Source organism: Tinamus guttatus, unplaced genomic scaffold, assembly GCF_059628265.1.
Source record: "Tinamus guttatus ecotype Peru unplaced genomic scaffold, ASM5962826v1 Tinamus_guttatus_pri_ptg000119l, whole genome shotgun sequence".
Classification (NCBI taxonomy): Eukaryota; Metazoa; Chordata; class Aves; order Tinamiformes; family Tinamidae; genus Tinamus; species Tinamus guttatus.
In genome coordinates, this window is record NW_028288653.1 from 1,802,517 (window position 1) to 1,817,122 (window position 14,606).

General features: G+C 44.7%; 1 protein-coding gene across 1 annotated transcript in view; it reads right to left on the bottom strand.

Annotated features, from left to right (window-relative positions):
- Positions 1-14,176, bottom strand: part of PDE1C (phosphodiesterase 1C) — a 170,535-nt gene extending 156,359 nt beyond the window's left edge. Inside the window, exons 1-2 of the mRNA XM_088521371.1 lie at positions 13,988-14,176; positions 13,495-13,597 (exon numbers count right to left, since the gene is read on the bottom strand). Of these exons, the coding sequence (XP_088377497.1) occupies positions 13,495-13,595 (101 nt within the window). The 5' untranslated portion in view covers positions 13,596-13,597; positions 13,988-14,176. The remainder of the gene's footprint in view (positions 1-13,494; positions 13,598-13,987) is intronic.
- Between the last annotated feature and the right edge of the window lie 430 nt (positions 14,177-14,606).

Genomic DNA, 14,606 nt, shown 5'->3' on the forward strand with positions numbered 1-14,606 from the left:
ACGGGTACTTGTGGTTCAGGTACGTAAAGACATGAAGTGTTCAACACTTGAAATAGGTGTAATGATTTCAGCAGAGAGACAAGAGAGCACAGAGGGTCAACAGATTTACAGCCAAAACAAATGAGAGAAGAAGAATGTGTGAAATCTTGTAAACAAGACATACTGGTACAAAGTAGAGATGAAGCTTGTGCTCAATACACAATTGCTTTTATCCAGCTACATGAAAATAACTCAAGGTCAGAAAATAGCCTCATTGTTTTTGCATAAGGAAAACACTGTTTCAACTGATTTTAGCTTAGCTGGCTGGCCCGTGGCTTTCACCTCTGTAGCTACCAAATTTTCTAAACAATTAGGCAATCAGGTACTTCAAAATATGAATGAACTACATCATCTATGAAAGCCGGTATATATGCAGAGGATCAGTGGAAGTCCAGTGCATGGCTTCTGCTTCTTGGTAAGCTTTTGCAAAGATCGTGCTTCTACTTAACCAGTTTGCCATTCGGTTATTTTGGGTCTAATGTGTTTATCAAGCCTACATGAAGCATAACTGCAAAGGCAATTTCTTGAAATTCTTGTTATAGAAAAGCCACTGTAGTAGCACAAGCAGTGAGAAATAACTTCTCCAGGACTGAATGGAGAGTCTGCAAGTGTTATAGATAGAGTGTGAGCAAACTGACATTAAGACTATACTGTAATTATATTCCCTCAGGAGCTTACACTCAAGCCCAAATTCTCTGCTCATCCACACTGCTAAAATGTTGGTCACCAATTTACCAGTGAAGCAGGAATTCAACTGTGGAGTCATCAAAACCTGCCCATTATTTGACCCCAGCTAATGAAACCAGATGACGATAATGAAGACAGGCTTGAGGTATTTGGCACTGCAAACTCAACCTGAGGCTCACAAGGTTAGGGTGAATGTAGCCCCTTATCTGTTAGGTTTAGGATAACGCCTAACACCTCGGTTAGGAGGTGGCCTAGGACCCCAGACAGCTCTCATGTTTTTATTCAGACAGTAGTATGTGTGAGGTGAGGCAATTAAAGTGTTCTATATCTACCGGCATAAAGAAAGATCTAGTGAATTGTCATGATTTTATTTAGCTTCATTTTAATCAAGGGCAAATATGTTTTTCCCAAACTTGGAAAAACAGCTCTCAACCAGAGGAGGAAAGTAACTGCTATGTGTCTTTCCATGGCCCTCCTCAAATGACTGAAAAAAATTTTGTATGAAGACAGTATAATGATTGAAATCTTGAAGCACTTTGTCTAATTTCACTCTGTTTTATATCATTCCTCACATAAAAAAACCCAATCCTGCCATTGCAGTTGGTATGGATTAACTGAGAAAAAAAATATTAAGTAAAAAAAAATGGGCCCGTTTCTTAAGATCTAGCCCTTTAGAAAAGAATGAGCTATAGCTCATTATGCTTTTCTTCACCAAGAGGAAATTCTCATGTGCTTGATATACATCACTTTCTCAAGAAAAGTGTGCCTGCTCATAAAAATCCTGTTACAGGAAAGCACTTTTCAGGAAAATAAAAGTCTCAAGGTCTGCAAAGAAAATAGAGCCGTGCTCAGTATTGCTCTATTTGTGCTTGAAAAAAGAAGGAAACAAAAAAAGTCAAGCCTGACCTTTGTATACTTGCTACTAGAAAAAGATATATATATTTGGTCTGACCAAGGGTTACTTTGTAGCTGGCCAGTCAAGATGACTTACGGAGCATTTGGCTCCCAAAGAAAGGGATGACCTGCCAAGCACAGGATGGGTGGTACCTGCACACGCCGGTTCTGTAGCCACTGCCACCGGCAGAGACCGGGACACTTATGGCACAATGGGCTCCCAGGGACGGCACGGATAATATTTCCCTGCTCCTTTGAGTATAGACGTGTTTCATGTTGTGTTTGCTTGGCAACACTGACCTGCATGAGTGGGATGCTGCTTCCTCGCTATTACAATGTCTCAGAACAGGGAGCGTATGTGCAGCCTTTCCTGTACGTCCTTTAGTTGTATCCTGTCCATTTTCCTAAGAGAAGAGCTTTTAAAAACAAGTCATGCCAGTAACAAACGTAAAAGGCAACAGTCTCCTTTGGAATAAGGCAAAAAAGAATTTTGCAGGGCACGTAGAGTGGCAATACACATGTACCCTGTATGTTCAAGTCATGTAATATTATTTGGCTAGAATTTCATTGCTCTGGTGCAAAAAAAAGCTGTCAGACACCCTCAAAGAAACAAATACGTACAGATTAAAACTTTATTTTAATCAGTGGCACCATGTAAAATGACTATGCCCAGCTTCTGCAGGAGGCAAACAGGCAGCTGTCCAGTGCGTTTCATGCAGGGCGGCTCTGCGATTAGTTACAGCAAGCACAACGGCGGGGAGGGGGGAATCATTGTTCATTCCCTGGATTAAATATCAAGACAGGAAACAGGGGCTGGAATTACATCAAACCAGACCAGCCACGTGCATGAAGTCGCCAAACAAATCTGCATCTTGCCCTAAGCTCTAGTAAATCTATCAGACTGTTGCTTGTTATTGTTCCCCCCGCTCCATCCCTCCTCCCACCCCCTCTGTCTGCTGCTAGACAGCTGGTGTGACGCAGAATTTTAAATCTCGTGTTTTTGTGCCAGGCCCTCTCCCGACTCCGGGTTACAGGCTGAAACACTCAGATTACTGTTTAACAAGCCTAAACGTGGGGTGAAAAAATCGCTGCACAAAGATGCAGTGTTCCCTTTCCAAAGCAAGGTTCACTTCCCCGTCCCCAGTGCCCACCTCCCAGCCACCCCCTCCTTCAGCACACTAATAGTTTTTCAAAAGGATTTGAGGCTTTAAGTGACATTACTGTGTGCAGGGAGGTAAAGGCTGCTATTGTCCCAGTGCCGCTTTGTCATTAATAGACCCAAAATTGAATGGCATTCTTAGGAAAAGGCAACATTTAAACTTCTTGTGAACAGCTGATGCTCTTACTGTGGCCTTTCCCGCCCTCTGCCCTTTTCCAGGAACATTATTCAGGGAGCCCGTCTGAACAGTGACGTGCCTTTGGGATGGCCAGCAGAAGAGGAATTGCTCACTGCACAGCGGGGAAATCTGGGGAGAGGGAAGTTGGGCAGGCAGGTGGATGCATTCCGGCAGCCTTTGAGCATACATACTGAGAATGGAGGAGGCTGTGAGAGATTCCTGTTATTCAGACCCTGCTCCATGCTGTCACCAACTGTCTCACAGGCGTTTAGATGCTGCAGCAGCAGGGCGGGGGGTCCTCAGAAGGCTCAGATCTAAAGATGTATTTAAATAAGCAATCCCTGCTGTCCTTTCCACGTGCCATGTGCCGCAGTTGTGAGAGCTATGCTAACTCTTCAAGTTTGGCTGCTTTATGGGAAGAGTCCAGCTCCCCACACTTAGGCAGAGAAGAGAAGAGCTGCCTCCCTAAAGTGAAGGAAATTCAAAATACAATTTGATGTTCCTAGATTTTGAGACTAGGTGGGATCATTATGATAATCTACTCCACGTTATTCAGCAAATTTGCATAACTTGGGAATTTCACTCTTCTCCATTTACGAGAAGATATCTTCACTGCAGTCAAGCTAATCAGAAGCAGAGCTTGCCAAGATCACTGAGCATTTATAGGAAAGCTTTACACTGCAAAGCACTTTAAAGACATACTCTGTGCAGTATGGATGACTTCATCCATCCATGACATCAAGTCATACTGCATCCAAGTCTGTAGGCTCCCTGCACCTGGAACACTGATGCAAACACAGGGAAAGGAAAAAAAAAAAAAAAAAAAGATGAATCCCCAGATTTAGCTAAAAGGAATGACAGGAGAATTTTGATTGCTATTACAAGGACATGGCCAAGATACTAAAGAAAGTTCTCGCCATCCTCTAAAAAATAATGCAAAGAATCCCAAAGAAGGGACCCTCGTTCATGTAAATAAAGACACGTTCAGAAGCTAAAATGGAACTAGTGTTTTGTAAAGTACGTATTACCAGCAGTATTCTTGCAACATGCAGGCTTTCCTTTAGGGAAAGCCTCTTTAGTGAGGCCAAAATACTGTGCTACCAATGGAGCACAGTTTTCAAAATGCCCTTAAAGGCAGCCTTGCCCCCCTGATTTTCAGCAAGACTTAAAACTCCTAAATAACTTGTGTGTATATTAGGCTATGAGCTATTTTAATCGATGAGTAAATAAAACTAACAAATGTTTATATGTAGGGATCTGAAAGAAAACTCACAGGATTATCTCCATTCTTTCCCCCATCTTCTTTTCTTGTTAAGCTATCTCTCGGTTTCCTCTCCACCCGCCCTATGAGTCAGTACAGTCTTTTGCATATGATCTCCCAGTTCTCCCCACCCAGCCTCAACCCTCGCAGCTTCCTCTTCTTTCACTTTTCAACCTCATCTGGAAAAAAAAAAAAAAAGTGATTTTTTTTCCAGGCTGACTGTAGCTGTCCCTGCTGCATCAATACATGTATAGGAGCATACTTAAAATGTGCATGCAGCTTCTTTGCCTAGCAGAAACCAGTAACTGCTTGCTGCTCGTGAATCCCAAAAAACCAGCTGCTCCACAGGAGGCAGGGGAGGAAGTGTGATCTGAGCATCGTTTACAGCAACCATCTGAACTGCTCAGCCTTGCAAGGGAGTTTACGCTCTGCCCCTGCTCCTGTGCCCTCGGATGCCCGCTGTGGCTGTGCCATGCGCTCTGCTGGGACTCTCTGCGTGCCACAGCTGTAGCTAAAGGGATCTGTGCAATCTTAGCTGCTAAAATGGCACAGATCTTATGTTTAATTTGTGCTAATCTTGGTGTTGAAATGAGATTTGCGCCAAGCTGGGATTCATGCTACAGATGGGTATTGTGCAACTTTCTGACTTGGCTAGGAGTTTTGTGCATTAATAGTATCTGTCCCCAGGAGTGTAAGATATCATTCCTGAAGTGATGACACAGACCTACTAATAGCCATTCCAAGTGTCACATTAATAATGAAGAGACTCCACAGCTTGACAGATATGTAAGAAAAGCACAAAACATACATGGCTTTCTGCACCTTAACAAATAACTTATCTCCTGCAACTGTCTCCAGGAAGAATTATGATGATCCTGTCCCTCTGCACACCTGAACTCACATGGGGCTTCTCCATCCAGCATGTCCAATTCCTAGGCATGGAGGTCTTCCCAATGAAGATGGGGCAGCCTGGTGTGGCATGAACTGGGCTCCTTGGCATAGGCAGGGCATTTCAGACTTCCTCTCAGTAGTCAGGCAGAGCTAAGGCTCTCAAGCCCTCATGGCCAGTAAAATTCTAAGATGCCCAAACGGGACATTACTGATTCGAGAGAAACACTGATTCCACTGAAGTCAATCAGCTGAATGTTATGACCAGTTCCATCAGAGTTTGAGCTGCTACCTTAATCTACCGCAAATTTTGATCTTGTTCGCTTTCCTTCAATCATACCTTCAAAATGAATCCACTTTTCAAATATCCAAGAAAATTGCAGACAGATTTTGACTGAGGCCTGGAGCAATAGTGAGTCTGCTGGAGGAGAGACTATTGCTCAGCTATAATTTGGAGTTAAGCACAAAGTTGAGCTTAATACTGAGAAAATTTTGCACTGTCAGGGAGTAAACAACTTTTTACAAGCCACCAATTACTTTGGTACAACATAACTTTTCAAAGAAAACAAAAACAAATGCTCCAGAGACCATGAACTGGATTCTAATTTCACTCAGGCGAATGCATTGATATCAATGAAGTCATTCTTTCTCCTATTTACAGCACAGCTCATGAGATCAAAAGCAACTTTATGATCCACAAGGCCTTCTAGAAAACCTCTCATTTACCCAAATCCCCAGTGTTTTGAGAGCAATCCACATCCATAAAGGTATGTTTCACAACTGCTATAGTGTTTTAATAAGTCAGTGCTAATACATGAATCTCAGTCTTTCCTCATCTACCAGTGAAGGTCAGAGCCAGATGGTTTCCAGTTTGTTGCAGGGGCTGAAGTGAGGTTTTGCTGAAGCAAGACAAGAACAGAAGGGGAATTTCCTATATGCGACTCAGGAAGAAAGAGAAGCACCCTAAATAAAAATCCTTTTGAGAGCTGACTTGGGTTTAATATAGTGCTTGAATCCACCAAAAGCTGGCAGATTAGGAGATGAGCTGGCCTCACAGCCTTTAAAACACACGCATGCACACACACATGCACAGGATTTTTTAGTGCTGTTTTTCCTCATTTTTTATTTCTTTTAGGTACAGATTCCTACCCTACCAAGACATTTTTAAAAGAGAATTCCAGACAGAGACTCTTATTTTCCCTTTGAGCCAAGGTTTAAATTCATATTCCCCAAAATAACTTTTTTCATATCCTTTTTTTCTATGCAGGATTGCAAGCTTTATAGCATTGATATTTGAAAAACACTGAATTTAATATTACAAAGGGAGCCCTTTTCTTCTACTACAGACCATGGTCGTCTTTTTATAACTGCTGAAATAAATAATTGCTTTTTAGGCTGTAGGTATGATTCATTTGTACTACTTCCAGAAGAATAAAAGCATTTTTTATGATTATGGTAAAAACTAGAGAGTGTATATTATTTCTTAGTCAACATTTTAGTATTAAACATGAAGTCTTCTCTCTTTTGTTACCTGCAGGACTCATTTATTGATTTAAGATTCAAACAAAAGTCACTGGATGGAACAAACCAAATAAAGGACTGAGGCAAAATTTATCACAGTTTACTGAATTACTACACCTCCAGACACCTTACTTTTTAATTAACTTCTTCCAAAGTTGCTGTGCTCCTATTTATTAAAATATATTCCCTACTCGGTCCATTTTTCAGTCACGAGCAGCATCTCCCCTGCTCCCATTGCTCCTTCACAAAGTAGATTGCTGACCGCATGAAGTCAGCTCTTATGGGCTAGTGAAACGGTCAAATTCAGCCCTTCACTTCACGGGGAGAAACATTTTTAGATCAGCCAGACCCTGATAAACCTTAAAACCAGTTCGGTTGCTCATACACACGACGAGCTCACCCCAACTAGGAATTTATAGGATCATGCTGGACCACTGCCAGCTCTAGCACACCTCCTAGGTGTCACGCATCCATCTCCTGTTGCCTCTATGGGGCAACTTGAGTTGCCCTCAGGGGCAACTTGAGCCAAGCGAAGCACATAATAGGAGGCCTACGGAGTGGTTTCCTGACATGATTCTCAGACAAACAATCCCTGTCTGCACTCATTAGGGAAGCCAACCTAGAAACAAGGCAGCAACAGCTGTATTTAAAGATGGTTGAAGCTCGCTCAGTTCTGCTTCCAGGGCGAACAGGGCTTTAGTTTAAACCTAGACTCTCAGGAGGTTCAGGAAGACTGAAACCAGGACCAAAGACAGCAGGAGTGCCTCTCTCACCTCCGGAAAGGAATTAGCATATTCATATTTTCCACTTGAAAACTGACTAATTTACACATTTCCTAACAAAGTGGTGCTTTCTGAGGGGCTTTTTTAACCTCTACTATCTGCTGCCAGCTAAAATATTTGGGGACAAAGCCCACTGTGTAGAGAACGCTCTGGATTAAAGGGAGCTCTCTGTTTTCCTGTTTATGATGGCTACATAAATGAAAATGAAGCAGATAGATAGCATACTGTCACTGCGAGAACCAGCCGTTCTGTATGTGACATTCTTCAAATAAGAAAACCTAAAACTACTGTAGAGCACACACAGATAAGACAGGGAAACAAGTAAGTGAGTGGTGGCCCTTTAACACTGAAGACTTAAATTGTCTTCAGTCACTAAGCTCCATGTTTTCGCATTGAAATCAATTGCTGCTTCACCATTTATTCCAAGTAGAATAAAAATGGATTTTACATAAATATCTGGTTTTGGACCTCTTTAATGGTGCTTTGCAGACAAAGCATAGGAAATACCCTAGGTGCTGAAAAAACATTCCTGACTCTTCAGCAAAATTATGGAGTTTTAAAAGACATTGATTTACATGTGTTTCTATTTTCTTTCCTCTTCAGACTTCTTGAACCAACTCTACATGGACAGGTTTGAGCAGGAGGGTCTGAAAAACGAGGTCAAAGTCATGCATCCCGTTTGAGTCACAGTTCAGAGATGGCTGCTATTTGTAACTTCATCTCTGGCAGCATGAGGAACTGCTACACTGAGAATGCAGGGATTTATGATGAATATAGCAGTTTAACATTATAATCCAGCTATTGGGAAGACAGTTAAACTCCATTTTCCCTCCTATCCTTCTTCAATGCTTAGAGTATTGCAGGGGCACCAGCAGATGCCAGTGATGTAGGCAATGCTATATTAGCTAGAAATCAAGATTTTATTTTTCTGCTCAAGAACAACCAAAACAACCACACAGAAGTTAATTCCATGGTGGGATATGTGTCTCTGCATTCTTAAATGCCGTCAGAAACTGGACACTTAATCCTAGTGTTGAAAAGGGCTTTGGTGTTTTTACTACATTTGAGAAATCAGGAGGTAACTGAAGCCTCTTCATGGAGTTTCAAGAGACGTAATCAACAGGTGGGAGTACACGGTCTCCCAGTGAGCAGTCTAAGCGCTAAAACTAAATATCCCAACACAGCCGCCACTGGTCATACTTCCCTAAAGAGAGTGCCAGATTAAAAAGAGCAATCATGCAATCATATTCCAAAACCTGGTCTCCAAGCTCTGCCCAACTACTGCTCTGTAATGGTCCGATCTAATCTTCCCTGACACATTTTGTAAGACATAAAGCCCTGTTTCTAACAGAGTTATTAGCTATCATAAGAGACTGCAGATGAATTCATAAGTAATTCCTGTGTACACAGTGTTCAAGCCCACAGCAGCACTGGTTGCCCAGAGAGGTTGCTTGCTTGCCGGAGAGGTTGTGGAACCTCCATCCTTGGAGCTATCCAAAAGCTGTCTGGACACAGTCCTAGGCACCTGCTCCAGGGGACCCTACTTGAGCACAGCGGATGGACGAGCCGGCCTCCAAAGCTCCCTTCCAACCACAACTCTTCTGCGATTCTGTGAATGAGTTTGAATAAAAGACATCCCTCTGGGTAGGATCCATAAGTAAGGAAGACAGAACAGGTCCAAGAGACTGTAACCCGTTTTCTGCCAGAGGTAGCTTTTGAGAGCCATAAAGCACCAGCTCATCCTTAAGAAACACTGTTTCTTGCAGGCTGAGCTTGACAGCCTCCATGGGTGAACACTGCTTGGGAATAACAGGCAACTGTTCAAAGGCAGGGCCCATAAGAGGCAACAAACAGACATCCCCGTGCCCAAGCAGCAGCCAAGGAACTGAAGAGATCTGCTCCCCAGTTGGAAACTTGGTAGCCCATCAGTAGCCAAGGAGCATGTGTGTGCATGCATGTGTGTGTGTGTGTGTGTGTGTGCGTGTGCATGCACGTGGGTATGCGTGTGCATGCATGTGGGTATGCGTGTGCATGCATGTGTTGGGGCTAAAAGGAGGACGGGAGGGCAGAGATGGTGCAGAGGGAGCACGTACACCCCAGGCCCTCCCGCGAGGCAGGCAGCCCTCGGCCAGCCGTGCGGGCTAGCCCATGGGCAAGGCACATTTAGTGCTTTCTCTTACCGCTGGAGCATGGAAGCGTTCAGGCTGACGCAGAAAAGCACAGGCAGGAGTCACAAGTCACTGTGGATTGCCCTGTCACAGCAACAGCAAGTCTCAGTGCAGGTCACTGTCTAGGTGACCACACTGTTTAGGACCACCTGGGCTTTACAGCACGGATGTTTTCCACTTCCTGCATAACATCTCTGCCCATTCCCCCATATTTTGCCCTTTGCTTTCTCATGCTTATGATTCTCAGTGGGGATGGGGACTTTAGAAGTATTACTACAGGAATGACTAAGGGGAGAGGAGTATCTTACCAAAATGTTTTCCCTAAGTATCTCCTCCATCCTTTTGCATGTGCCTTTCCAGGTGGGTGAATTCCCCGTTCTTACTACCAGTACGAGAGATACTCATAAAACTGCCCCAGTCTCATTCAAGTATGAGGATGATGAAAATCAAAAATTGGTTCGTTTCTGGCAGGAAAATTTTCGCATCTCTTGCAGATGCTAAATCAGCATTTATTCCCAGGGGAGAGGGCACCCTGATGGCTACATGCCCAGCACATGACAGCAGTTCTGAGTGCACTTCTGCAAGGAAAACTCTGGAGTAAATCCCTCACTGACATTCTGGCTCAACATACAAAGAAAGGACAAGATTTTTGGTTCTCAGCTTTCAAGATTTTCCCCAGTGGGTTTCATATAGCTCCAACAGTACCTTTGCACAGGAAAGAGCTTATTCAGAGACCTTTCCTGAATGTTTGTTAATAATAAAACACTAAAAGATTCTTTTCTGAGATGTGATTAAATCTAAATTAATATCTAATATGCCATGCATAAAAGGTGACTTTTATTTCATAGATCCCTGATCTGTGATACCCCAAATAAATACTTTGTCACACACAAAGGCAATCTGCCATGCTCTCCTAAACCTGAGAAAACATCATGGGTCCATTGACTTGATTCTCTTACAAATTGTTGCATAGAATCATTAAGTCATGAACATGTATATGTCAAGTAAAAACATTTCAGCAATGTTACTGTATGTGTTTTTAGCTCATTCTTAGACAGCAAAAACAAAAGGAATCTGTATATGGCCCAAGGCCCATTGCCTCATACTGCTATGCGTACAAAGTAACCAGGCTGTTCTGACCAAGTAACTGTGTGTTAGACAGATACCTAAGGAAAAGAACAAAATCCTTCCAATCTATTCCAGAGGGAATTTGGTATCGTCTGGCTCTTATAGCAACATATGACTCATATTGCAGCAGACACCCTGGCTGCAGCCTCCCAAAAACCTGCCCTTTGCACAATGTCCAAATGAGCTCTCTATTCCTTGAAAATACACACCTTATGCCCAAGTGTGCAAAAGCAAATCATCCTGTGGGATAGACCTTTACCAGCTGCGCTCTAGAAAAGTCCTTGCCAGAGCTGTTAAAGCAAAAAAACATACTGAATTACGGGAGTCTATAAAAAGCCTCTGCTCAGCCTCCCTTTTGCCCTCTTTGCTTTCCACTGCCTTCAAGCCAAGTAGGCTGAGATAGGGTGAAAATTAAAGGACTTCCTCTCATGTCTCCCTGGAAAAGCTGGATATTGCAAGAGGTGATGGAACAGGATTCTGGTTTGTGGTCCAAGTCCCTACGAGTAACACACCAGCTGGTGCTAGAGGGAACACAGAGGGCAAGGGGGGAAAATACCAACGTACCTGCCGGTGAAGTCCCCCCAAGGAGATGTAAAACTCAAAGCTGAGGGGTTGTTGAGCATCTACATCATCGTAGTCTTTCTTATTGAAGAAGCGGTATCAGGATCAAATGACTTACTGGGCATCTACTCGCCACCAGCTTGCAGTTCCTGAGGCATTTTCAACCTGCAGCATGCTCTGTCTCACTCTTCCTATCTAGACAACAGCATCCTGGTAGCATTTCTAACTGGTAGTGCCTTCTAACTCACTCACTGCTGCGTTTTCCAGCTGTTGATGTCCTGGAGGTAGTGGACAGAGATCCCTACAGACGTCTCCTCGCATAGTATTTGCTCTCTCCAGGATAAGCGCCTTATTTAAAAGGTATTTAAATGCCTGTGCATATATACACATTCTTCTTACACGTATAGCTACACATAAAACAGATGAGAAAAAACATGACACATGAGGCCAAATCTCTGTTTGCAACCAATCTGGGCATGTGCACTTCAGTGAGCTAAAAGCCTATATGTGATTGGAAATGGAAATTCTTCTACAGTCTCTAATTAGAGCAGAACACATTTCAGTTTTCATCTCGTGATCAAGAAGTCTACAGAAAAAAAAATCAATCTCTTCTTCGGGCAAAGAAATGTTGCAACTCACAAGGAAGAAGTATGTGTTTGTTACACACACACACAACGCCAACACGAAGGCTGTACCGAAAAACAGCCCGAGGTTGAGTTACTGCCTATCTAGAATAAGTCTGACAGTTTCTCCAGATTTCCAAAGGTAAAACAGACTGGATTTTGACGTACAACATGCAATCACTGCCTCGTGCTAGCAATGGGACCGAACCACAGGGCTGTTGAAGAATTATCCATGAACTTCAGGTGTCGTGTGAATCAACACACTGCCGTACTCCCTGTTAGACAGAAATTCAAGGGCTCCTAATACTACAGCATGGCACAGGCTTGAAAATAAGAGCATTTGTTTTGTGTAGCTGCTCTGTTTGGAAGGCTTACAAGATAGCTGTCATCCAGTTTGATTAAGTTCCTTCACAACACAGGCTTCCTGGAGTGACGCCTTGAAAGAAATACATATTCATGCCTGCCTTTTAGACTGCTTGGAGTCCTGCACAAGAATTGGATATGCTTTCCAAAATATGTCATCACTGCTCGCACAGAATAATGCTCAAAGAGCAACTCAAGTTTAACTCGGAAACGTTTTTTTTTTACTTATTAATCTGTCCCTGTTTCTTGGTTGTGCTTGGTTTTCTCGGTTTTCTTGGTTGTGCTGTCTCTTAACCTTGTTGCTCCCTTGCTTGCCCCTCTCCCCCTTGAGGGAAGAAATTTTAATAACTTTATTATGTGAGGCTGAAACGGGGCGGGGAGGAAAAAGAAAACAGCTGTGAACACCGAGGGATGAAGCTGCATATGGTAATGCTCCTCTTTGGCTTGACCCAACCTGAGGGGCAAATAAATGCTCGGCAGCCAGCAATGGATGTTATTGCTTGTTGACAGGTTTTTCGCATACTGAGACTCTACAAAAGACTCCGGATATTGACTCCAAACAAACTACACAACCTCTACAGTCTATAAACTTTTACTTTTCTACAGCTTCCCAGTCCTTCTTTGAGCACAGGTACTTTTTTCCCTGCTCTGGAAGCAGCATCTCATCCTTTCATGGCATGTTGCACCTAAGATAGATATGTATAAATCAATAAATTCAGTCTGATCTGTGGAACATGGATTTACTGCCATTACAAGCATGGTCAGAAATGTTTCCAGTTGTGCTTACTGTGGCTATTTTATTCTTATTAACTCTATCAGGGCCAGCAATGGCGCACACTCGCAGCAAAGAGAAGTCCCTTCTGTACGTTGCATCTAACAGCCAGATTATTGAAAATAGAGGGTCTGATGAAGCACCACTGAGGCTCTACCAAAACTTTTCCAATAGTGCAACTAGAGCAATTAATGTCTCATAGCCACGAGTATCATACCTCGTTAGTGCCATTTCTGCACTCCCCCCAGAAAGCACTAGTTCAGGGTCACAGGCAGCTTCATTTAAGGCAGCAAATGGGTGTTTTGCTAGGACTAAGTCACTGTATTCATGGAAAGCAGGTGTGGAAACTCCTGGGTGATTTTAAAGGCACGGGCGAAAAGGGAAAAGAAAAAAGCAGGATATTATGCTGACAATGAGAAGAAATGGGAGAATATGGAAGAGAAAAGGGAAGAAAAGAAAGTGCTACTCACAAGCCGCGGAGACGAAGCCAGATTTTCTCTATTTGCTCCGGCTGCAGGTATTTGAGAGAGTTGCTCTCAAATTCTTCGATCTCCTTGGTGGGGGACTCCATAGCTGCAGGTGAGCGCGCTGGTTACAGCCCGCGGCGCCGCCGCCCGCGCTGCCCCGCTCCCGCCTCCCGCGCTCCCCATGGGGCTGCCCGCGGCGGCCCCATCGCCGCCGCTGCGCGCGGATCAGCGGCTCCGCCGCCGCGGTTGTGCTGGTGGGGGCTTTGGGGATTTTTCTTTATTATTACTATTATTATTTCTCTTTTTTGCAATGAGATCAGCTGAAGGGTCTTTCCGGAGCGGAGGAAAATCCCTCGCTGGGAAGGATGCTGCCAGCACAGGTCGCCAGGTGCCTCCGGGCATCTCCTCTCCTTGGCTCCCCTTCCCTCCAGCCTCTCGTTCCCCCCATTCCCAGCTCCTCTCCCCGTGCCCGGTCCGGGCATTTTCGTGCACTTACCAGCAGCACCGCTGACAGGCTGGAAAGCTGACAAGTGAGGGGAAAGTCGTCTGTCAGCATAGCCCGGGCACGGGCACCGGGGCGCGCGAGCCGGACGGCGATTGGCGAAGGGCTGCCCCGAGCCAACGCCGCGCCAAACCCCCCCGGAGCAGCGGGGAAAAAGAAAGAGGGGAGGGAAATCCAGGGAAGCGAGCCACTCGCGCCCGGCACGCAGCTCCCCGCGGCGGCGCGCTCGTCCCGCGGCGCACGGACCGCGCTGGAGCCCCCGGCTGGGGCACAACTCACTTCAAGACGAATCCATCAGTGAAGTGCTGCTGTCTGAATCCCCCGCTTATCCCCCCACCTTCCTCCAAAACAACAAGCAGGACGAGGACGTCCTTGCGCTGAGGGGACTTCACGCCGAGCACAGCGTTGATAACGGAGAGCTCGGCGCCTTGCAGCGCGCGCTACAGGCGCCACGGTGGAAGGAGATACGTTCCTCGTACCCCACGGGGGCCCCTGCCCAGCAAACTCGAGGGGGTCACGCAGGGCAGGATAAAAGCCCGGGGCTGCAGTATGTCACCTAGGTCCCCACGGTGCAGCCAGCCCGACCCCACGCACCTGGGGCACACGCACCGTG